The sequence below is a fragment of the Gymnoscopelus braueri genome (assembly GCF_963280865.1).
Source record: "Gymnoscopelus braueri genome assembly, chromosome: 5".
In the NCBI taxonomy this organism is placed as follows: domain Eukaryota; kingdom Metazoa; phylum Chordata; class Actinopteri; order Myctophiformes; family Myctophidae; genus Gymnoscopelus; species Gymnoscopelus braueri.
Genome location: NC_137606.1, coordinates 31,533,941 through 31,558,468, shown reverse-complemented (window position 1 = coordinate 31,558,468; position 24,528 = coordinate 31,533,941). Strand labels below are relative to the sequence as shown.

Genomic DNA, 24,528 nt, shown 5'->3' with positions numbered 1-24,528 from the left:
TTGAAGCAAATCGAGTGCTCCAGTCCTTTCTTTGGGATATTCAGAAGAGGCCCATAGAACTGTTTTCAAATAATATAAAGACTATACTTTACACTATGACAGACTGGCACAAAACTGTGGAGTGAATACAAAAGCTTGGATTGATGCAGTTGTTAGTGGTTTCCCATAAAAGACGACCCAACACATTACTGTGTAGAAGAAAAAGTCACTGTTAAGCCGCTGTGATTTATTTGACTTCTAAACCCTAATAATTTCCCAGCTCATCAACTCTTTTTCCATCCACATATTAGCCTACAGTACATGACAAAAATATTATACCATTTGGAAGTTTCTTCCCCTTCAGTTCAGCTTTCCTGTGTGTACTAGATTGTCTAAACTATTATCACTATACTCAGACAGAGGACAGCGTATTATAGCCACTAAGAAAAATAGAAGTGAACATGAAGAAGAGGGCATATTTTCTGCATACTGCACCACATTTCAAATCTATTGAAATGCATCCAAGCTACAGCAGTTCACATTAAAGCTCACGGTTTATGGTTATGCTTTGACAGTACAAAAGTTGTGTACAAAAGCGAAACAACTTGTTCTTACGAGTGTAGTGTACCATAGTGCTTAAATTCCAACATGACTGACGGGAAACAATGTGTTAAGTCCTGATGATTGATTCTAAAAAATATCAGGTTGTTGTGTAAATTGCTCTGAGAGTTTCTTCTGTTCTCACAAGCAGGAGCCTTGAATTCTTAGCACTCAGAAGGGGTTCCTTTATTTGTGGCCCAGGGGAGCGAGTAGAGGAAATACAGCGTTAATGGGCATGCTCTCACTCGCTGCCACTGATGACGCCATCTCAACAGTGTGGGGGAATACTTTAGTTGTTCAGCAAAAACTGCATTTTAATCTTAATCACCAATTAAGACCTGAGACTTGAAAAAAAAAAATATATATCAAAATATTTTGTACCAGGGACCCCAGAAGCAAAGATTTGAGTTACAAATGTTCGCTTTAAAAATATATATATTCAAAGATTTGCTAAAATGTATACGATTTTTCTAAAATAGCAGATATATTTTTGAATAGCCAAAGAAATCTAAAATGACCTTCTTAGGGCGCGCTCCCACCGCACTTTTATTTTACCTCTGGGGCAGCATCTGCCAATGCTTTGTTAATGTAAATGCGTGGATTTACGCAAGAGTGGATCTTTCCGCATGTCACGCAGACCTTGCGTTTATCCGCTCTACACGACTTGTCCATTTGAAGCATAAAACTGCTGGAGGCAGGAGCTGATTTTCCCCCTCTGTCCAATCGGGTGAGTCGAAGGCGGACCGTCCCAAGACTCAGGAAGCAACATGGTGCTCAAGGCAGAAGGCGGTGCGGGCGACGGGGAGGCTCTTGAAAGTGAGTGACAGGTGCGTCACTCCCGTTTTTTAGAATCCACTGGCTGCAAAAAACTGTGCACAACCTGCGTTTAACGCTAGCCGACCATGTTTTGGTGGGAGAGCGCCCTTAATGAGTTAAACATGTGAGGATGCTTTCCAAAAGTATTTAACAAAAGAGAGTGGAATGCATCGAAGAATGGTAGCAAAATGAATCCAAAACTCTCAAGACAGCTCAGAATTGTACACTTTGGAAACTTTGTTCAGTATTTCACTGTGACTGGGAATTACTAGCATAATGTACATGCAAAGAAATCCTGAGCTTAGAAGTATAATCCTATTAGCCCTGCCTGGGAATATGAGTTCAAGCAGACTCTTTGAGAACACCTTTAGGATTAGTGAGCAGTCCACTCTGGGTGCCCAGCATGGCAAAAGACAGGCTCTGTCATGAGTTGATAGTTCCAACCCGGGACACACAAGGTGTTCTGCCAAGCTCGCAAGGTTAGGCCTCAGGATCGTATCCTTGGCCATAAACATTGGAAAGACGGTTCAGACTTGGATGAAGTTATTAAAGTGTTTTATCCCTTTTGGTCAAGCTCAAAACCTTTTTTCTTTCCAAAACAGTCAAAATATATATATTTAATCATATTGTCCTTGAAATATCTATATGTACACCTCTACACATATCTCTCTACCCCTATATCCAACGGAAGTTGTTACCTGAGGCTCTCACCTGTCTTAATGAACAGTCTGCCACTGAGGGTACACAGAGAAAACAACAATGCTCTGCCTTGACAGCTGCAGTGTTTCCTTCACCATTCACACATAAAGGTCAGTGCGGATTAAATATTGAGAGTTTTTTTAGCTCATTACCAGTCAATTATGCATGACTGCACCGACAGCCATAAGGCCACAGCTTTTACTGAAGTAACTTCTGTGGCCCACTCAAAGAAATAATGCAGACTGCACAATAGGACCACTAATAAGTGCCAGCTGGCCAGTCCGTTTAATATGCAGCTATATTTAACTAATTAGAAATAGGAAAGGTCTGCACCTTTACCCAGATTTAGGAATCCTTGACTTTGGAACCCATCAGAACCAAGTGTTCCAACAGGCTGCCCCTCTTTGGAGACTGTTTTCTTGGAAAACATACGTTTCAAGTCATGTCTCACACTTTGTCAGTCCCTCGAGTAGAAATGAACTGAACCTCGCTATTGGGACCACTGAACAATAAACTGCCTCCATCCCCGGGGGATGGAGCACCGAGTTGCAACCAACAAACGTGTTAGTTGCAACGTGCACCTCCTCAGCTCCCCAACACTGGTGCGTCGTGGTGCGTCGGGTGACTACATTGAAAAGAACAGAGGCAGGGAAATAACAAGGAGATACACTGGGGCAGTGTGAAAATGTGTTGCGAGAACAAAGCAACATAACGATGTAGGATAAAGCTATAAGACAAAGAGAGAGAGACAGGCTTTATCTTGACCCCCGAATGCGTAGTGTTTGCTCTCTTGTCAGGCGGAATAATGGTGGACTGTTTGCTGAAAGCAGCAGCGTGGACGCAGAATATAAAACCTCATCCTGGTCCCACAGAACCATGAGTTCCATACTAATAGAGGCGGGCATTTGTTTGAGGCTTTCCTCAGGGCCAGCCCACATTCGGTTCATTCGCCCACTAAATGGAAAAAAGCTTTCTGAATTTGTAATTCCTAAAGAAGTAGTAAATGATCCAAAGTCCTTTGTTTATGACTGGCAGGACAGGGCTTTCAAGTAGAACCATGCAAACCTGCACGTTAAAGATAAGCATGCTAGTCTGCATAAGTAAAAAGAAGTGAGAAGGTGTCTGAGGGAGGGTTTAGTGTTCCCAGTCTTCTTGAAGTTAAGAATTCAAGTTACTTTACTATGTGCACTGTAACCAGCACAGCATTTAATGTGTGTGTGCTAGAGATTATTACTTCTGACGATACAATTGCATTTGAATTGGCACAGCCTTCTAGAATGTCTGAGGTTTAAGCCATTTAGGCAACACATAGTAGGTGCATTTTAAGATGATGAGGAATGAAAGAACTCGGGGTCAAAGTCAAAGTGTTATTTGTAGTTCTGAACAAAAGGTAACAGCACTCTCTGACTAGCTTGCCTTTTGAGCCCTGTGGACTGTCAGTGAAGGAAATGGATTTGTCAAATACCAGCTTAAAGCTAGTTTTATAGACTCCATAGCAATGTTTGGTGCTGTTTTCCCTGAGAGCACAACAGAAACTCTGAGCTTAAAGTGTGTGTTATGTACCTCCATGTGGACAAGCATCTCTTTCTGTTAAATCATTATTTACAACTCAACTCAGCCTACACTGCTCTTCCTCCTTCAGCATGAAACCTGACCACATTTCCATCACCTCTCATCTCCCTCTCCCCCATCTCCCCCCCCCTCTCTCTCTCTCTCTCTCTCTCTCTCTCTCTCTCTCTCTCCCTCCCTCCCTCTTTAATAAATATTGAATATAAATAGGTATAAAATAAAAGTGTAAACAGACATGTGTTACATTGCAACTTAGAGGGAAGACTATCTTAAACTATAAAAAAAAAGCATTTTCTCTCAGAAATAGTAATACATCCATATAGGAGAGGTTAGATTGGTATAAACTTTTGAAAGTTGACAGCAGTATTTTCGATGTTTTGCATTCACTTGGTATAAAACCTTTGCAACAAGTAGCAGCAATTTATTCAAATGTAATTGAATTAAAGTCAGTTGCATTGTTATGAACAGTATTTCTATACCGAGGTCATTTGGTGTAAACAGTGCAGGGATTCTCTCTCTCTCTCTCTCTCTCTCTCTCTCTCTCTCTCTCTCTCTCTCTCTCTCTCTCTCTCTCTCTCTCTCTCTCTCTCTCTCTCTCTCTCTCTCTCACACTAAGCTGTATCCCAGTCAGCAAAGTGCTGGGTGTCCAGATGAGGCATTAGTGGCCATGATATTGTGGATAGTGTTTTTACAGTTATGGTCAGATAAGCAAAGGAATGGTCTTGCATCGGGCCCCACAGCATGGCATGATGCACCACTGCTCCCACGGTTCCTCCACAGCCAGCAGAGCTGTCTGCGCATTACATTCTTTAAACACTGGTGGAATGGTGCAGAGGGATTGCAGAACAACTTATGACCAACCAACTATCTGCAGATTTTGATCTGGAAATGGAATCACGATTAGATACATTTGACCAACAGGTTAGTGCGTCATCTATTATATCTGTGACGTCCCCACCTTGGTTCGATTCCAGCTCAGAGACCTACACTATGTTGCATATCATCCCGATTCTCTGTCTTCACACTTCCTGTCTATTTAAAGTTTCCTATTATGAGCAAGGCATAACTCAAAATAAAACACATTGGTTTTTAGCATTTGTGGCACAATAGGATCCTCCTATGTACAAATTGTCTGCAATAGACCAAAGGCTAAAGGCCCAACTATCTGCAGAGACTGCCCCGTTGTCTAAAGCTCTGTCAGTGACTGTTTAACTGAAAATCACTCACCCATAAAAAATGCACTTTATAAAAAAGGGCCATCACCTTTCAGATTTAAATTTAAGTGCTAACTAACTAACTGACAATCCCAAAGGTTTCTAAATTAAACTGGCAGAAAGAGAGGGCCCTCCAAAGCTATCTAAACATCCAATATAATGAAATACAATCCAGAGAGAGAGAGAAGAAAATACATATGACCCAGACTAGATGAGTCACTCACTGGTAATAACGCTAAACATATTAAAGAACAATTCTGTGGTAATTGGAACAGTCCTGGTAAATTACTGAGGGATTTGAGAAGCTAAATGCACCAACTACAGTATATCAGATTCCCCCACCGTCTAGTTCTGCTCCTCCCAATTGATATTCTTTGTTTCCCTCACTTCATTCTCTTGTTAATGTGTAACTTTTCCCTCTCAGCCCCGGTCCTAGAAAACTAAGATAAGCCCTGGAAAAGGGTTGTTAATTACAGATAGAAGGCAAAGATGCACAGATAATGTGGATTAAGGAGGAAAACCTATACATGTGTTAATTTAGATTTTTTTGGTTTGTTTTTTCATTTCATAAAGAATTATAATGTACAGTATTATGTAAATAATGTATATGAAAAAATATGTATAATGTGGTAACTGATGAATGAACTGTAGGGTTGGAGTTAAACTGGGAAATACTGATTGAAACATAGTAAACTAGTTTAGTTTACTATGTGATGCCTGCCACTTTGCAAAAATGGGTCTGAAAACTTTAACTGATTTACAGGGTGCCGTCTACATTTCTAGCTAAACAAGATTAGCTTTCACTTGCATTGCATCCAAGTTACTCGATAATAGCTCTCTTAATGGCCTGCAACTCGAGCACATCTTTTTTTAGCTACTTGTGAAAATGTGAGTTTATGAGGTATGTTATGTAGTTACAGTAGGTGCAGCCAGGCAGAGAACATGACTTATAAGGCAGAAGTCTTCTTCTCCGACTTCCATACCCATCCGGTATTTAGGTATTTTTAGAATTTGTTGAGAGAAACACACACTACAGTACCAACACTACATGTGTGTTCCATAGCTACATCTAATCGAGCCTATATGACAGATCTTATAATAATATCCATTCATATGTAGATTTGGCTGCAAATCCGCAGGGCCTACCTACTGCATTTGAGTGCTCAGAACATGTCAACACAGGCTGTGTTTAGAGAGTGAGCTGCGTGTCAGCACTTTAATGCCATGGCTTGAGGCGTCAGGAAGCGGATTGAAGCCTTACCCTGAAACCCGCAGAACATGCCATGCACCTTTTCATCTCCCCAGGACTCCCTGCCATTCCTCAACCTGACGAGTGCTCACATCCTGCCTATCAAGCCCAACTTCGGAAGGAAGCAGGTGGTAGGTAGTGGTAAACAGGAGCTACAGCACATACATACAAAAGGTTTTTGTCAACATGTGCATTTAAAAAAAAAAAAGATTAAATGAGAGGCAGGATATTCCCAAGTCACGCGCCCATCACATTTCCAGGAAACACACAAACTGAAAACCTTCTCGACTGAGGACCTTTATAATTCCCTTCTATGTATTTTCCTGCAATAACGCCTCGCTACTGACATCATAATCAACAGAACAGTTTTGTTTTTCCTTCTTTCACTGGCCTAACATTATAGCGATGCTGACAGAAGCTTGAAATCAAAGACAAATCATAATAAATCAAAGACAGATATCAATTGAAATGTATTTGATGCTACACATCTTGATGCAACATCTTAGTAGTGCTGCCTGTATCAGAAAATATATGATAAGGCTGCTGGTCCCTAGACATCTGCATGGTGAATGAATGTTCAGTGTTTGTGTGCTTGCGTTGCATGTATTTGTGCACAATATGTGAGCACAAAATTATATGCATGTGTGTGTAGTATGCATGTGCTTGAGTGTGTGTGTGTGTGTGTGTGTGTGTGTGTGTGTGTGTGTGTGTGTGTGTGTGTGTGTGTGTGGGGGGGGCACAAATTAGGGTGTGTTGGTGGTACCCATCAGGTTCCAAACATGCCACCCAGGTCCATCGGGAGAGAGCTGTGACGTTGTAGCCTCGCCCCAGCTGTCAGCAGCTTTTCAGAGGGCAATAGCTGAGAGGGGCAACTCAGCCCCACTGCTGGGATTTGGGGGACAAAGACACATTATCCAGGGTGATTTATTGAGCTAAATCTATGCTACAGTGGAGAAAGATACAGCAGCTTCCTCTAGGTACAGTTACTTTTAGGGAATGGCTTTTTAGATGATATGATGATCAGACTGTTTTATAATCTAATCATGTATTTGGCTGCAAATCAACTAGGCTAGGATAGTAGGGATTTAAGACCTTGCATAAAATAAATTCTCTTTCATCGTGTGGATTCTGTAAACATTTTTTTAAAGATCATGTTATACAGAATGTTTGACATTATGTGTTTGCCTTGATGGCCTATTTCCTTCAGGTTTTACAAAGCAGGTAGAAATCCTCACCATCCTGAAAATTGTTACTATATGATTGGGACTTTAGATCCTATATGATTGGGTCTTTAGAACGTCATAATACCTTATGATAATACATATAACACCTTATTTCACAAAGGGATAGAGGGATTTAACTTTCTTAAAAACTCCACTATGGCATTACTTCAGACACAAGGGAATGCATTGGTCATTGTGCCTCCCAGCTTATGTGTGCTTGAACAATCTCAGTTCTGCTAGAGAGACATCCTAAGGCAGGGATGACGACACACATCACCATCCAGAAGACAAGCCTGGGCTTGGGGTTTCCATACACCGGAATTTGTCTTTGCCAAGTGAACCCCGGATCCCTATCTTTACTCTGGCAACACAACAAGAAGGGAGTGAAGGACTGATAGAGCGGGATAACCCCTTTACCTCCATAAAGACAATGGCACTGACACGGCAAAGAAGCACTGGCAGTTTCCAGCACTTGGCAACTAGGTCAAACAAATACCATCCCACCCATATTCTAATTGCATTGCTGTTGCTTCTGTTAATTACTGTATGAGAAAAGTGGATTGACACATTTGCATTTTTCAGATTGCCCCTGCCTGAACATGCATTTAAGTTTCCTGCAGACTGTACAATTTTCACTGTCTTATACCTTCATTACATGTCGCACTGCGCGATGGGAAAAAAGTTAAATTGTGATTATACAATACACTCTATCAGACTGTACAAGTTGAATTGTCTACCTGTCACGTGGAAAGAGACTAGGTAAAACTCTAAGCATATGCAGAAGAGGAAACATGGGTTGGCAATTCTCCAAAGAGAGCACGCAATATTTCCTGCCATTATTCATATATCGGTCAACTAGCAGATATTAATTGACTCCTTATGCTTTAAGACATGAAACCTGTAAAATTGCCACAGTATACTTTTCTGGTCACGGTAGTAGTATCTGTTAACATAAACAACAACCTTCCCTTTATTTGTAACATCTTGGAAGGCTGTTACATTTTATAGAACATTAATTATGACAACCAGCTACACATCTGCATGAACGTGGCCCAAAGTTTCTGGCACTGCCAGAGCAACATCGTGTCATAGCCGGCCGTCATTGACCTTGTCACACTGAACGACCCAATTACGGCTAATGTTTTGGAGCATAATAGTGGAAGGCAGCAACAGAATGGTTTCCCCTCACAGAGTACTTGGAATGCAAATTGAATAGAGGAAGAGGTGTGATGCAATTGAAAATAGACATGTATTTGTATTTTGTCATGTGGTGAAAAACAAGCCTCAAAGTTAGTGACAGGAAATGAGGAAACATCAAGCCAGACAAATCATACTCCATCTAAAATGATCGACTTATATCCTCTCTGTAATTCCGTTTCCATTCTTCAATGTGAAGCAGCTGTCACCTGGGAACGGCTCTGTAATCAAGTACCAGATGTTTTATCATAACATTACATTCCCCCCCCAACAAAATGACTAACAAATATTTTATTAGCTACAGCACAGATGGACTGTGATGAGATCTCTACACACACACACACACACACACACACACACACACACACACACACACACACACACACACACACACACACACACACACACACACACACACACACACACACACACACACACACACACACACACACACACACACACACACACACAATAGGTTCTGCTATATAATTTCCCACAGCATTGCAGAGATGCCTATGGCAAACCATGTACAATATATTATGTACCATAACTATACAGTACTATAACCACGTCCTTTATACCGCCTAATGTAAGTCTGGGGGTAGTAATTTAATTAATAATGGGGTAGAAAAACACAGACAAAACCTTTTCCAGGGCTGGGATCAGGGATTATACCATACAAACATTCTACTAACTTTGCATTTGCGTGCGAGTGCAACTCCATGTTCTCTGTTACGTTGGCTGTGCTTTGACACGCTACAGAGAGTAATCTAATACCTTTCGAACCTGGGATTAGAAAGGTAGGGCAAATAGAGAGATAGATTCAAACATGCACTCAGTGTCACGAGCAATCACTGCTGATCATATAGAAAACATAGGTGCTCCACATAGCACATGACGTGACCCTGCAGTCTGACGCCTGATTTTATTATACTTCGTTGCGTGCCGGTATTGCACGCCAAAAATAACAGACCTACAAGCTCACAACACGTTGCAGCATGACACATTGTGAGCTTGTAGATCGGCTATTTTCAGTGCAACATGGCGCCCGACCAAGTATAAATCAGCATGAGTCACTTCTGAGAACTCAATGTATTCATGATGACTTGGACACACATGTATCTCGTTTCATGGAGCAGAAATAACAAGCCATCGTGCCTGGTGAGTCAGGTAAGGCAGTTTATAAATGCACTGAATACTGCAGAGGAGACAGGGGAAAATACATTCCTCTGTGTTTCAAGCTGCTGCCATATGTAAAGGAAAAAGGAATGCTCCAATGAGGAATGTGCTTCTTGTTCCAGACTGTAGATCCAATCCACCAGGAAATCCGATTTAGGGAATTAGAAAGGTGGCAGAAAAATTCTTACTTCCCACATGGTACAGAAGCATGGTCATATTTGCTGACTTTGAACTTTGAAAGTAGCTCATTCTCATCCTTCCTCCTTAACCGTTTAGCAGGAAGGAAGGGGGGGGGGGGGCAGACAGACAAACAGACAGACAGGGATGGAGGGAAGAGGACAGACAGACAGACAGACAGACAGACAGACAGACAGACAGACAGACAGACAGACAGACAGACAGACAGACAGACAGACAGACAGACAGACAGACAGACAGACAGACAGACAGACAGACAGACAGACAGACAGACAGACAGACAGAATGAGAGGGAGGATGAGTAGCATGGAATGAAAAACATAACAAAGGCCACAGCGGTCTGTCTGTCAGTTGGAACATCCCTGATGCTGACTGACTGGCTGGATTAGTTGCTGGAGGCAGACAGAGATTGAGCTCCACAAACAACTGGCTGGGACTGCTAAGGCTTGTGTGTGTGCTCAGGTAAGCTCACCTGAATGCGCCCCAGTCCTACAGAGACAGCGTGAGGGCTGGAGTGCACCGAAACACAACACTCTTACCTGACAGCTAACATGATGCACGTGCATGTATGCACACGTGCACCAATGAACACACACAAACACACGCATAGACGTGACATGCACACACGCACAATCAATGCTCTGACACTGTGTAGGCAATTAAAGCATCTCTTGTTCCAAAACTTTGTTCCTGACTTAGTCCAGGTGCGTTGTTTCTCCTCACACGGTAAACACAGAAAAACAAACTAATAAATGTGCGACTTCAGCCTCCAGTGATAATTCATTCAAGGCTTTGACAAGCATGACAAATGGCAAGACACACAAACGCCTCACAGATTATGACCCCTGTCTGTCATCTGCTTTAGACAGAACTCAACCACCCTAACCCAGAACTAAAGGACCACTGTGACTGCTTCATTTCCTAGCCAAATGGAAAACGCGTTCAAGTAAGAGGTTCAATGTAAACACTTTCACAAAGTTCTGCAGACTTGTCAAGTACACAAATTATGTGAACAAAGTATACGTTTATTCTTCCACAAGGGGGTTTAAGAGTACATAGAGCATTATTCAGTGCCTTCATTCATTGTGTCACATATCAATTATGTTGCCTAGTTTCAATGTTGTTATTATTGGTGAAAAGCCTATTTATTCTCCTTATTCCAGCTAATTTAAAAGAAATGTTTCATTGTATCTCAATGGTATGGCTAGAACGTATCCAACAAAAGAGCAGATTACAATAGGTTCTCCAATGTAGATATATAAGTATTTATCCTTGGATAAAAGCAGAAAAGGCTGAAATAGAAAAATGGCATTATTCTGCAACCCGCTTTTAAAATGCAACATGAAAGAGAGAGACTGTCTGAGGAAGAGAATCTCTATTACAGCAGCACAGAATATATTTGAACTCTGTGGTGAATTATAATCAGCTCTCACTCTCTATCGTCAGTATCACACACTTCAAGTAGCAGGTGATCACCACCAGGGGAGAACTACAGTAGGTTCATGCAGCTCACATCAAATAGGCAGAGATTGCGCCATCTAACAGTATATCAATATAATCCATCAGCTGACGAGACTGAACTCAACTTTATCAGGAGGAACAAGCTCGTGGCTGCATTCCAAAAAAGATAAAAACACTCAAAACATTGTAAGGACCAACATGAATATATTTCACACATTCCATTCCACCAAAAGAAAACGGTAAATAAATAAGTGGAGATGTTTCTCATGGTGTGTGCATTCGGTAATTGCTTTCCTTTTGGATGGGCAATGTAAACAGGAACCTTAAAACAATCACTTGGATAGGACACTGGTCTCAGTCCAGTGCTCTCAAGTTAGAGCAGAGCGAGAGCAACAATGGCAGCTGAGAGAAGGCTTTCAGCTCTATTGTTTAATTGAGCTGGCAGCCAGAAATACACCACAACACACACACACAAGCATGCATGCATGCATGCCATGCACGCACGTACGTACGTGCGCGTGTGCGCGCACCCACGCACACACACACACACACACACACACACACACACACACACACACACACACACACTAAAATAACAATTATATCCTGCAGCCAAGTAACCACATAGTAAACATGCAGTGTACCTGAACCACATAAAAAACACAATGCACACCACACACATGCATATGAATGCCTGTGTGTGGTGTGCATTGTGTTTTTTAAAGAAAGCATCGCAGCATTGGAAAGCATCTAGTAATAACATGAACATGAACATGAATTGAGAACTAGCGGGTTTCTTCTTTCTTTTCTTGGCAGACTACATCTGTGTGCTGTTTGCTGGCGTACACCACTCAGCTCCCCCCCAGAACTGCTGTTCAAAGAGTTGGAGGCTCTATCTGGGGATTTAGGGCAGCAACCACCAGCACAGCTCAATTCCTTAAAAGAATTACAGCTCTGTGGCTACCTCACAAGCTTGCAGTGGTGGTAAAAGTGCTCACATTTTTAACTCAAATAAAAGTACTGCAATGTAGAAATACTCTGTTACAAGTAAAAAGTCCAGTATTAAAAATGTACTTGAGTTAAAGTACAAAAGCACTGGCATGAAAATATACTTAAAGTATCCAAAGTAAAAGTACACATTATGCAGAATGTCCCATTTCACATGTTTCAAATGTATAAAATGCATACAAATCTTGTGAAAATAGCAGATCTACAAGCTCACAATGCCTTGTAATGCGACACGTTGTGAGCTTGTAGATCGGCTATTTTCAAATAGCCAAAGTTCAAATAGGACTGAAGTGGTTAATGTATGTGTAATGCATTGTGTTTTGTAATAATAATCCAAATCTACAAAGTAACTAGTAACTAACGTTTTCTAATAATTGTAGTGGAGTAAAAGGTAAAAGTAAACAAAATTAAAAAATACACTCCAGTAAAGTAAAATAACTTCAAAATTGTACAGTACTTAAGTAAATGCACTTAGTTACTTTCCACCACTGCAAGATTGTATAGAATATATAGGCCTACAGGGCAGCCTCCTTATGAATGGGTCACATCCAAGAAGGCTCTCCATCACTTTGCACGACCATGTGCATGCCATTCCAATGGTCTGCAGACCGCAGCTGTTTTCTAAGTGCACTGACTGTTATCACTTGTCAGGTGATGACACTTTCAGCTTTAAGGTGATGACTATGACTGACAAGCATATGTTTGGCATCTGACGATAAGATGTGCCAGGTGTAATGTGAAGACAAAATTAGAGATGTGTTGTTTTTGTATGGTCCTTTTGTAAGTCTGAAATATTTTTTAGAGGGCATAAGTATTAACAGCATGCAGAAACGCACAATTCCTTGTGCCTACCTACGGAGTATTGAGACAACCCTTCAAGTTAATATATCTATGTGTGCATGTGCGCGAGTGTGAGAGAGAGAGAGAGAGAGAGAGAGAGAGAGAGAGAGAGAGAGAGAGAGAGGGAGAAAGAAACAGAGAGAGAGAGAGAGAACGATCAAGAGAAAGAGAGAGAGATATCCTTGACAAATAATCCAACTGAGCAAAAAATAAGGGGATGAATGGAATTGACATCAACGGAACATTGAATGGCCTTCGCCACCGCACAAGCCACACCGATAAAGTCCTGGCATTCAGTGTCTCTTCTCAATAAAGCGGAGTCTAATTTTAGTCAACACACTCATTATCCCCCCCATCCACCTGTTGGCATTGCGGTTAACCTGACTATTATTTCACTGAAGCCACAGATTAGTCCCAGGTTGAGGGATGGGCAAATGCATTTAGGGGGCCCACTGATGTGCCTGTGGGAAAAGAGAGGGCCTCTGTCAGTGGGATCCTTTGTGCTCCCTCATCACCACAGAAGGGTAGAAGAAAGGAGTCACTGTCAGGCATGCTACTTCGACTAACAGGCGACACCAGCATGATCATCTCGAACCATACACGGGGGCCTCATCACTTGCATACCTAAAAGTGAAAGCCTTTATTTTTCCTAATTCAAGAAGCCCATGCATGATGCTGGTGGCCCGAGCTGGCCTGTGTGTCGCTATTCGCTAAGTAAACAGATCATCTTATCGTGTGTAAAGCCAGAAGCCGTCACCGGTATTTCAAGGAGTTTCACCACGAAGAAATATATCCTGGATTCCCAGTTAAAGAATGTTAATGGACATGGGAGCTCTGATATCCATCCAAATGTGTAATTTTAACATTAGCTGGCAGAATCTGGATGCTGCCAAATGTTTGTTTAACATGAGATGATTTAAAAAAAAAGATTTTACTCTAGCTAAAATTAAAAACTATGCCTCTGAAGGAATATTTAGAATTTCCTGCCATGCTAGAACGTGGCTCTAAGGATAGCAAATATCTTGTTTGATCCCAAAGAAGATATATTCAAAGTACAAGCTGGATTTTTTGCTGTTGACCTTCGTGTTCCCTGGAGGATGCATCTCTGACTGATTTTGGCTTCTCCTCTAGTGCTACTACTCTTGCTACTATGTATAACGTCTAATAAAATCAAATCAAAAAATCTAATCAAATCAAACTCTTAGGCCAAGATTTCCACTTGTTTTCTGTTTAAAGGCACTTTGTAGCATTATGGTAATTATTTTATCTCATCTAAAGCTTTTGGTGTTGTTTACAATATGTGTTAATCCTTCTGTGAATATACAATATATAAACACAGGGCTCTAAGGACGGCAATGTCGGTCAATTCAAACCACTTTGGTCCAGTTGGGTGTAAAGGAGCAGCACAGGCTTTAGGGGATGCTGGCGGTCCTTTTAGACACGTTAGATAGACTATCAAACAGATCATTTTCCTTTGCCATTTCAGTGAGTGCTAAACTTAATGAGATCAAGTTGAGACAGGATAAGCAACTCAATATACCTACCTGAAAGGGTGTTGACACGATAAAAACTACCTTGAAACTCTGTGGTGTACTGTACTTGCCCCAGCGCATTACATGAAAAGGTTATGTTCAAGAATTTTGACCTTGAACTTACCCAGACGAGGCTTATTTGTCAATAAGCCTCATTTAATGCATCATTCACAAAATTGAAAATGAAATAAAATGTCCGAAAATTAAATCAATTTGTTTGCTACTAAAAGAGCATAGATGCTGTCCAATCTTCAAGAAATATCAAACAATATTTGGTAATTTATCCAATTGAACTTACCCTTGTCCTCAATGGAGAAATGGAAGATGTCACTAGTAGCATTGTCATGGTCCCTTAGAACATAGCATATCTTCATGTCATCAATGTCAGCTAAAAAAAAGGAAAATAAAAATAATATAAATAAATGTTATGTGCTGTCAACAACAACAACATTATTTCATGAATATCACACAAATATTTGGCAAAAGGAGGATTCCCCCCCATATTTAGACTTAATGGACATAAATGTCCAGAGGTTTAAGACTATCTACAGTCGCCTTGACTATTGTCTCCTGAATGACACATTAAAGAACAACAAACTAGACTCCAGGGGCTTTACCACAGTCTTCTGCTTTACTATTTAATATACAGTGGGTTCTATGCATTCCTACAATCTGACAGAATGTGAAGTTCACACTAGCGCCTTGCTATATATCTTCAATATTTAATGTCAAACCTTTCCTCTCAAAGCTGCTGGCTCATAAACATGCATAGCCACGATTTCAAATAAGGAATAGTGACTTTATTTGCTGTCTGTTTATCCCTGCAAGATCTCTTGAAATATTGAACAGGTCTCCTGAGAAGAACATCTCAGAGAGTGATTCAATAACTGCAAGCAAGATGTACATGGAGTACACTGATCTCGTTTGCCTGAAAGTGTTTAGGAATACCCCTCTGGTCCCTTTACATGGGTGGGGTCCTGTGACAAAGGCCAATATGTCTCAGTCAGACTGACATGTTTTCCTGTGTACACCTTCCATCATCATCGTCTATAATGTAGTGTAAAAAAAAGAAATAATTATGTGTGTGTGTGTGTGTGTGTGTGTGTGTGTGTGTGTGTGTGTGTGTGTGTGTGTGTGTGTGTGTGTGTGTGTGTGTGTGTGTGTATATATATACACACACACATATATATGTATATATACAAACATACAAACACATGTTTTACTACACTAGTGAATGGTCAGCCTGAGGCTTTATTTTATGTATTTATTTACAGATCTCCAGAGTCAAAATCAAAACTTTTGTATTCAAACTTTTTATTTCTCAGTTGGGTAGCCTGATTAACATATGAGTATATAGGCTAGTTAAAGTGGGAGAATTACTGAGCAACTCTGGTAATGGAAAATAATTACAGTACCTCTGCCAATTAAGGAGTCTGTCTGGTGGGATTTCACCTAATGTACTGAGGATTTGCATGAAATGTGTGGAAAGATTTGTTATGGAGCAAGGAGGAAGAAAGCAACTAGGCAAAGAGGGGCATGATATGATGTATGTACGGAAGTATTACATCTTCTCATAAAAAGGCATGTATATTTGCAACTGATTCATGTAACATGACAGAACTTATAGGAAAAGTTTGCCTCCGCCAGGCCGAAAGGCATGGCGAGAGAGTATGTTTTGCACCCTGTCCGTCCGTCCGTCCGTGTGTGTGTGTGTGTGTGTGTGTGTGTGTGTGTGTGTGTGTGTGTGTGTGTGTGTGTGTGTGTGTGTGTGTGTGTGTGTGTGTGTGTGTGTGTGTGTCTGTGTGTCCTGTCCGTCTGTTACCAGCTAATCTCCGGCACCGTTGGCCCGGTCGCAGCTAGCTTGCTGTTTGACCATCACCCACTTGTGGCATCATCGCACTGTGCTGCAGTGTGAGACACCAACTTGCCAGTCGGACCCTCAGGCAATGCCCATGATTTCTGGTTTTATAATTACGCTTCTTTACAGTTTTCACATAGTAAATAAATACAATAATACAAATGATTATTTAAACCTTTGATGAAATTTTAAAAATATGGATTTGAACCTTTTCACAAAATGGACAATCTGCGCTCAGCAGACCGCACACTCTGCCAAGAGGGCAGCTCTTGGCATATGTCTGCGCTCTGCGCATTTTATAGTTTTATTTATGATAAGCCTGAGCAAAGCTTTGCAAATATAGTAAATATAGTTTATTCCCAGTAGTAAAAATACATTTACAATGCAGTTTTTCCCTTACCTTGAGTAAAGGTCGTGACAGTGGTATTTCCTCTGCCGAGGTTGATGAGGTAACCATGCTCTGCACCCACAGTGACCTTGAAGGTCACATAATCCTGTAAGCTATCTCTGTCCTCCGCCTTCAGTGTCTTACTAGTAATCAAGAAGCCCAGATGACCAGTGTCTATAACCCTCAATGTGGGGGCACCCTTGTTCACCACAATCTGTGGAACTCCATTATCCACAGAGAAGATGGTAATCTTCATCGCCTGAGGTTTACGAGTCTCAAATACTGTATCCGGGAACACATAGAAGTCAGTGTGAGTGCCATCAGTGACAGTGAAGGAGAAACTATCTTCAGCAGTCTCAGTGCCATCATGCTTGTAACTGATCAAGTTCTCATTCAGGTCCTGCTTGGTGAAGGTGGTGACAGGCCTGGTGTTATTGAAAAGCAGGCGTCCATGTACAGGGATCTGAGTGACTGTGAATTTCAACAGTCGGTCTGCAGTATCCCTATCTTCCACTGTAAGCTCAAAGGGAGTGATGAGTTTGTTCTCACCCTCAGTTACTACCAGGCCATGCACGGTTACGACAGGCTTTTTATTGTCCACATCGCTGATGGAGACACGGAATGTGCGGAACACCGGGTTGTAGCCATCAGTTACCTCAAATTCAAAGCTATCCATCTTCACTTCATCGTCGGCCGTGTGGATGTAATAGACTTTGTTGCCAGCGAGCTGGAGCTGTGAGAAGGATGTGATGGGCATTCCAGGGGTGTCAGTACATTCCAGGTGTCCTCTCATTGGGGCCCGGGTGATTGTGAAGACCAGGTATTCGTCTGGGCTGTTCAGGTCACTGGTACTGAGCAGGTCTGTGGTGAGGGTCACCCTGCCTCCCTCTTTCAGGGAAACACCTTTACTGACAACATCTGGAAAAACCATATCGATACCACCCACAGTGACATAGAAGTACCTGTCAATCAAAGGGTTGATGCCATCTGTCACATCGAATTTTATAAGGTCACGAATCCCCTCTTGTCCATTGTGAATATACACAATCAATCCCTGGTCCACTTCGCTCTGTGTAAAGTTCGTTCCAACTGTGATATTTTCGAATGTCCCATAAGGCGTTGACTTTTGCAAATACCCCTGGCCAGGCCCGTAGCGGACAATATATGTAAGTGTGCTGTCATCAGAGTCCAAATCAGTGGCTTTCAAATCATTATTGCTTATGACTTTCACGTCACCAATCTCTATCTCAAGTCCATCATTGATTGCCATCCTCGGAGTTTCATCATCGATGGGGATAATCATAACTAATACAGTTTTCTCCACACTGAATTTACCGTCTGTCAGGAGGACATCGAAGCTGTCCTCTGTGGTCTCAGAGTCATCATGTTCGTATACAATGCTGGAGGCCTCCCTGATCTGATCCAAGGTAAAGTTTGTGACTGGTACAGTGCCAGTAGTGAGCTGATTGAGAATATTTCCATGCTTGGGTGGTCTTGTGACAATGAATGTCAACTCATCGAAGGGGATATCTGCATCAGCACCATTCAGGATGGGTGTGTCAATCACAATGTTCATACCTTCCATAACAACAAACTCTCTCATGTAAATCTCAGGATTTTCATCATTAGCGGGTATTATGGAGATGGGGAAGAAGTGCCTCTCAGAGAAATTTATTCCATCCGAGCACCTGAATGTAAACCTGTCCTCCACTGGTTCTACTCCTTTATGAATACTTTGAACATAGTAAATGTGATTCTGTCGGATGTCCTTAATGGTGAAAGCACTAATAGCTGTCCCTGACCTGGACTTCTCTGAGCCTGGGGCTGGGGAGATATTTTCCACATAACCGGAGGTTGGCTGGACTATGATTGTGCAGAGGAGGTCATCACTGGGCGTGTCCACATCATCAGCGCTTATATGAAGGATGTCAATCATATTTTTCTCTCCTTCAACAACAGTAAACTGTGGCCCCACAAAGACCTCTGGGGCTTGGCTGTCTAAGGGAAGAATAGTGACATGAACTCTGACACCAGTGACCTTATTACCCCCTACAGTCCACTCGTCAGACATGTCAGTCAGTGTGAGATTAAAGTAATCATCCATTGTGGTAAAGCCCAGTTCTCCACTGGTGTGTGCATAGACCACCAGACCATTGATGATGTCAGCCTGGGTGAACCTGCCTGAGGGGACACCTCTCACTAGGATTTCACCAAAATCTGGTGGGTCCTCCACAATGAAGGTCAAGCGCAGGTCATCTGTGTCCTCATCCCTTCCTTGAATAACGTTGGTCGTGATTTCTGTTGCACCGTTTTCCAACACATCGATATAAGAGCCGATCGTGCCAGCTGGGAGGCTGATTGTCGGTGTCTCATCATCAATGGGCTTCACAGTAACCCTGATAGTAATTGGAACGACGTGGACCCCATCACTGACATCTATTTGCACTGAATCAGCTGCTGATTCATCACCATTATGAATGTAGGACATTCTACCACTAGCAATATCATCAAGGCTGAAAGTGTCACCTTTTGTCATGTCAGTGAATGTAAACTTGATATGGCCATGTAGCGGAGGCTGAGTGACAGTAAACAATATCTGTTTACTGTCAGTGTCTGTGTCTGAGGTGTCCAGCACTGCACTTGTAATGATGTGTGTGCCACGTTCAAAGACTGTGAAGCCAGTGTTAGTTATCTGGGGTGGATTATTGTCAACCGGCTGTAGAACTATGGTGAAAGCCCCATGTACACTATTCCCAGAGGTATCTTCCACAGAGTACTTGAATTGCAAAACATGAGTAGTGATTCCTAGCTCAAGGTCGGGGGGTTTGAAGGCTATTTTGTGGTGGTTGATCTGTGCCTGAGTGAAGGTTGTGACTTCAGTCTCTGGTCTTTCGGTTAACACAATGGATCCCAATACAACAGGGCTGTTCTTGTCTGTATCTGTCGGTGGCTGGGTGATAATGTATTTAAGATCCCTATCTTCCGAGTCCAGGTCAGTGTAGCGGAGGAATTTTTTGCGAAAGTAAGTGAGCTGATATTCGTGCACAGTCATCTGCAGAGTAGTGCCAGGATACAGTTCAGGGGGGATGTCATCAATGGGTAGAACCTTAATGATGAATGAGCTCTCACTAGACTGGTTAGGCGGATCGTTGTCATCTTGAACTCTGAACACAAACTGATCCATGACTGTACTGGTGCTGTGAGGTCCTATATGCTTGTAAAACAGTTTACCATCAGTAATGTCTTGCTGCAGCCACTCGGTTACTACTTTCTCATATAGTTCATCCTCAGCATTAAACCTCCAAGTCGATGGGTCTTCTGGGGCCTCAGACTGGCGGAGCAGTACTTCTCCAACAGTGGAAAAGGGAGGCTCTATTGTGAATGTTATAGTAGAATCCTCTGAGTCTATGTCTGCTGCACTGAGCATAAGAGGGGAAATTTGCATAATTTGGTTTTTGAACAAAATCAAGCCAGTGTTGGCATTGATAATGGGAGGCTCGTCATCAGTTGGCACAACAGTGATAGGAAACAGAAATTCCACCTCATTTTTGCCATCAGTCATCCTGAAAATAATATTGTCACTATATGTATCACTTCCGTCATGTTGGTAAATAACTGCTCCTGCATCAAGGTCTGCAGGGGTGAAAAATTTCCTCCTTGAGCCCAACACAGTCAGCTCTCCATGTCTCAGCCCATCAATTACACTGACAGTAACTTTGTCTAAATTGTCCTCATCACTGATTTCAAGATTATGTGAACTAGACAGTGGCCTGGATTGCCCCTCATAAAGCAATTGTCCAGTATTCTTTGTCACCACGGGGGCCAACGTGTTCATAGGTTTAACAACAATCATGAAAGCAAACGGGTCAGACACAGCCCCATCTGTATCCACAACCTCAAACTCAATTTGGAAAATGCGCTCAGTGTCTGAGTCCACAGCAGGAGGTTTGTAGGCTATTTTCAGGTCTCTGAGATCTGCTTGATAAAATGAAGTTATTGGCAAATTCCTATCATCAGTGCTCACTATGTAACCTTCCTCAAATGACAGAGGGGATGTGATATTGAAAATTAAATCATCCGGATTGGATTCGACATCCTCCGCGGCCAACATATCACCGGTTATAGCTGTCATTACAAACTGATCCACCTCCATCATCATCATGGCTACAAAACTGGGTTTAGGAGCGCTGTTTTCTTCCCCCTCTTTAATTCGCACCAAAATTTGGAAAAACTCCTGTTTGAGCAAATTGCCTTCTCTATCCTGTAACTCTACAAGCATGGGGATGTAATCTCTGTTTGGTGATTTGAAAGCAAAAGTGTGTCGATAACGGATGTTCATCCTGGTGAATTCATCACAGTCAAGCATCCTTCCCAGATTGCTCTCATCCACAAGTGTTCCATATCTGGGCAGCGCGCTGTCACTGGAGAGAGACGCTATTCTGCACTGATGCGCGCCTCTGTCAAACGTGAACTCTAAGATCCTTCTATCAATAGGGTTGCTGGTGCCCAGCAGCCTGTCCACCGTCAGTGGCATGTTTTTGGTCAGCACTTCCAACTGCGTGAAAATCACCTCCACCTCCATCATGAACGGTATTATGATCGTGTCCGTCTGGGTGTCATACCTGAGTTGTAACCTCACCCTGTCCCTGGGAGGACTCCTGGAACCCAAGTGGGAATACTTCACGTCGTTCGGACCGAATTCGCACGGAAACTTTTTCGGCGACAGGTGTCCGGGTCTCTGGGACAAGGGGTCGTTCTCGAGGACCGTTATGCTGCACTTGTCGCCGGGCTGGACCTGAATGACCAGGTCGTTGACCGGATCGATGAAGACGGATCTCCCGAAAGGCACGCGTATTCCATTGTTGGCCACCAAGATCGCGTCCTCCGAGAGCTCGGATCTCAGGGCGTAGGATAATCCATAACTGTCAAAAACCTGCGCGACCGCAGCACCACCTGTCAGAATGGTGGCCGCGATCAGGATCATAAAAGCAGCACCGGTCCTGTGCAGATGCGGGGAGATAATCCAAGCCATTTGTAGTGTAAAGCCACAGAGAACAAGTCGCCTTGAACTTTCAACATAAACCCCGATTAAAAAAACTAAGTGCAGTGGTTAAAGTTGCCAGAATATACACTGTGAGTTGAAAGATATCCCGCACCTATGGGTGCTGAGGTGCATCATTCTCTTGCAGCAGCTGTTCACAGATAATAACCTAAACTTCACACTCTCTCTCACAGAGCTGGAGTACAGGCTGTAAACGCCCCCTTCTTGCCGATTGGTTGATATTTACGGTGGAATGCGTGTCTCTGATTTTAAATGGATGTGGGCAGTGTCGTTCTGGACAGGACAGCACCGCGTGGGGGGGATTGGAGCAGGTTGGATAAAGTGGAGAAAGATAAAATACAACAACAACAAAAAACACCTTAGTTTAGGGGTTTCATTCAGTGGTGGAAAAAGTACTAACATTTTGTACGTATGTAAGTATCAACACTGCAATCAATGTAGAAATACTCTGTTACAAGTAAAAGTCCAGTATTCAAAATGTACTACTTACTTTTTGAGTAAAAGTACAAAAGTATTAGTAAAAAAAAATTACTTGAAGTACCAAAAGTAGGAGTACTCATTATGCAGAATGTCCCATTTCACAAGTTTTCAATAATAATCGAAATCTACAAAGTATCTAGTAACTAAAGTTACATATTTGTCTCCAAGATGTAGCCTAGTGGAGTAGAAGTAAAAGCACAGAAAATTGGAAATACTCAAGGTAAGTAAAGAATACCTCAACATTGTAGGCTGCAACTTAGGCAGACTAAGTACAGTACTTGAGTAATGTACTTAGTTACTTTACACCTCTGGTTTCATTTCCCATGCATTACAAAACCACGTGATCTTTTTTCTTGTCACAAAATAATAATTATTTGATTTATTTTTTAAATAGAGATGTGATGAAATTGACTGTGCTTCATTTAGATAGCCTAATATAATATAATATGTAGTTAAATAGGCTTACGCATATTCTCGTACTGCTTTCAGAACCAGTTACCTCAACATGAAAAAATGATAGAAATCAATTCAGATGTAGGCATTGTCCAGAGGCTATAGAGACAAACTTTGTCTCCCCCTGGTGTGTGATACCACACACACACACACACACACACACACACACACACACGCACCCGCACCCGCACCCGCACACGCACACGCACACGCACACGCACACACACACACACACACACACACACACACACACACACACACACACACACACACACACACACACACACACACACACACACACACACACACACACACACACACGTGGGAGACTCATTTTACTGAACAAACACTCTATAACAATGAGTACTATCAGAATATAGAGCAATTTAACACTTATTTTAACAAAAGTAAATCACTTACCCTACCTTTAACATGATTATTAACAGTACGGGTAGTACAGTCAAAGGTTATGCTTATAGGATAACACAAAAAGCCCCAGGGGCTTGTTTCCATTGTGGTCCTTTTGTTTCCATTGTGGTGCTGTAAGGTGCTGTGTGCATGGGTCCTACTTCTGATCATTACATACTCTTATGTATGTACAAAGTACATGTATATTAGCATCTATACTGAATGTGTATGTGTAATGTGTGCATATATGTTTGTGTGTGCAATCTTAAAATGTGTAGTGCCAGGGATATGTGCATGGGATCTTAACATTTTATAGTGGATGTATGAGGGGGTGTTACACTGTCTGTCTGTCTGTCTGTCTGTCTGTCTGTCTGTCTGTCTGTCTGTCTGTCTGTCTGTCTGTCTGTCTGTCTGTCTGTCTGTCTGTCTGTCTGCCTTATGGGAGACTCCTTTGTCGGGTCTTTCAAATCAAGAACCTTCATGTCCGCACGTAGTTCTGTGTTTGCCAAGCCATCTGCATCACACACTGACCTTTTGCACCTTAATCCCTTGTATAACGCACTGACTTTTTTTGGGTCTTTTTTTATTGTGCTCCTTTTCCTCTAAGCACCTTAACGTCCATTGTCTATCATGCACAGTATAAGTATAACATGCACAGTATACAATACATTGCTGCTATGCTCAGGCACCTTAGTTTAGTTTTTTTTTTAGTTTTTTTATTATCTCAGGTTTTGTAAATATGTAGATAACTTGTCTGGCCTTCTGTTGCTCTCTTGTTTTGATCTCCTTCCCACCTGCCCCCCACCCTCTTCTTCTCCCCCCCCCCCCCCTCTTCTTTCTATGGAAACTAACGTTGCGATGGGAACGATGTACAAAAAAGAATTTCACCCACTTTTTTACCTTGTAAACCTGTGATGTGACAATAAAACTGATTCTGATTCTGATTCTGATCACCACCCTCCTCTAAAGCTGTGAAGCATCAAGCATGCCACCACAGCCACCACATCAAGTCCCTAGAGCAATTCCATATAACGCTGCCTTCAGCGCATCCTGGGAGTTACCTGGTGTGATCGTGTATGAGTATTGAGGCTATACGATCACCCAGCACCAGCTAT

General features: G+C 42.1%; 1 protein-coding gene across 1 annotated transcript in view; it reads right to left on the bottom strand.

The window, feature by feature from the left end:
* Positions 1–22,197, bottom strand: part of frem2b (FRAS1 related extracellular matrix 2b) — a 68,699-nt gene extending 46,502 nt beyond the window's left edge. Inside the window, exons 1-2 of the mRNA XM_080429463.1 lie at positions 17,023–22,197; positions 15,063–15,152 (exon numbers count right to left, since the gene is read on the bottom strand). Coding sequence (XP_080285589.1) covers positions 15,063–15,152; positions 17,023–22,042 — 5,110 coding nt within the window. The 5' untranslated portion in view covers positions 22,043–22,197. The remainder of the gene's footprint in view (positions 1–15,062; positions 15,153–17,022) is intronic.
* Positions 22,198–24,528: the final 2,331 nt, after the last annotated feature.